The 2,041-nt window shown below is 33.3% G+C and overlaps 1 protein-coding gene across 1 annotated transcript in view; it reads right to left on the reverse strand.

Annotated features, from left to right (window-relative positions):
- The window catches only part of LOC106460180 (AF4/FMR2 family member 4-like), a 174,629-nt gene that overhangs the window by 97,554 nt on the left and 75,034 nt on the right, over nt 1-2,041 (reverse strand). Inside the window, exon 7 of the mRNA XM_013919867.2 lies at nt 1,445-1,493. Within this exon, the coding sequence (XP_013775321.1) occupies nt 1,445-1,493 (49 nt within the window). The remainder of the gene's footprint in view (nt 1-1,444; nt 1,494-2,041) is intronic.

The raw sequence follows: 2,041 nt of genomic DNA on the forward strand, positions 1-2,041 counted from the left end.
GTGTTTGTGAAACAGCTGTCTGATGTCCACATTTCATGAAAACGTTGTACCGCGAAGACAAGACCGAAAACCTTTTCTGCTGAAAGTCTCTCTTCACCAACACTATTAGTGATGTCAAGTTTTATTTGAAACTAAGCTTTGTGGTTGGCAATTCCTGAAGAAACATTCAGTGACACGTGGAGTGAACGTTGAAGTTTTTACCAGCTATTCTGGTAGACATTATTACACACATGAAAGCACTAACCTTTGGAATCCAAATTCACTGTACTAAATACCACAGGCATTTTTATGGCGTTTTCTTGGTTGTAGTTCTTATGCAAGTACATTAAGTTCGTTAGATTATCTTATGTTGATGATCTTACTTTTGCAATAAACTCCACATATTAAACATTTTTAAATGAAATATGCACAGTTATCAATAAAAGTTGGAATCAAGATTTACGACGAAGATCGACAATTATTACTGGTATTAGAAATACGTGTAGTCGTTCTACGATCTGAATAAAACATAACGACAAAGATCAAGTATTATTACTGGTACTAGAAATACGTGTAGTCATTCTACGACCTGAATAAAACATAACGACAAAGATCAAATATTATTACTGGTATTAGAAATACGTGTAGTCGTTCTACGATCTGAATAAAACATAACGACAAAGATCAAATATTATTACTGGTACTAGAAATACGTGTAGTCATTCTACGACCTGAATAAAACATAACGACAAAGAAGATCGACAATTATTACTGGTACTAGAAATACGTGTAGTCGTTCTTTGATCTGAATCAGAGATTACAACAAAGAAGATGGACGACTATTACTGGTACAAGAAATACGTGTAATCGTTCTTCGATCTGACGATTATTACTGGTACTAGAAATACGTGTAGTCGTTCTTCGATCTGGATCCAAAATAACGACAAAGAAGATCTACAATTATTTATTACTAGTACTACAAATACGTGTAATCGTTCTTCGATCTGAATCAGAAATAACGACAAAGATGGGAAATTATTATGGGTGCTAGCTCTCTCTACATACAGTCGGTACATTCCTACTGGTGCTTTATGACAGAAAAGAAATACAAACTGAGTTTCGGACAAGTAAAATGATTCGGTGTAAATGCATACACAATGGTACATCTTAAACCTTGTCGAAACTATTTGTTTTAATGATATATATAAACATTCAACTACTTCAGATCTTTTCTATTTTGCTAATTTATTTATCAAACAATCTTACGTTCCGATTCTGAACTTAAAACTGGTATCCATTTTAAAGACAAATATCGGCAAATTCCCTGTCCTCATGAAGTTTTTCTTCTTCTTCTATTGTGAATAAAAATTTGTGGCCATTTTATTATAAAGTGAGCTTTACCTTATTTCACATAAATCTACTTAACGCATCAAAAAAAAGTCTAATATTGATAAATCATACTTACGCTGAATAGGAAGAAGTGGTACTCCGTTCTTTCTCTTGCTTGTTTGAAGCTGAAAGTAAAGTCATACTTGTTACAAATGTTGCTTTTACGGTTTTGGTACGAAGATTAACTATATTTATATGTATCCGTGACTAACACTGAAACTGGAAAGCGTACATTATAAGATTTTCATTGAAATACTAAATTATCATCACACTGGAGTTAATCACTCCAAAAAATAAAAATAAGGCATACAATTTGACATTAAAACGTGAAAAAAAGGTGTTTAAATGTAAGTTAAAAACGAAAATTTCATATAATTTAATTTTAAGTAGGAATCACACTACATCATTCTAACGTCTATTTTTTAAATATCAACCCGTACGTGAAATTTCATATACAAATTCTCTCTCACACAAATATTCACTTCTCCCTTCACTGACACTGTAACATAACACTTTCAAGTACTGTGGAGAATATCTCGGTATTTCCAACCTAAACGGCCAGGTCAGTGACCCAGAAGTTCATGCATAAAACCACCAACTGGGGAGAACAAGTAGACAGCCGTATGCACCTGTTGCCTACACGGTATCTCAAAAGCGAATAACGAGATTAGCT

This window comes from Limulus polyphemus, unplaced genomic scaffold (assembly GCF_000517525.1).
Source record: "Limulus polyphemus unplaced genomic scaffold, Limulus_polyphemus-2.1.2 Scaffold724, whole genome shotgun sequence".
Classification (NCBI taxonomy): Eukaryota; Metazoa; Arthropoda; class Merostomata; order Xiphosura; family Limulidae; genus Limulus; species Limulus polyphemus.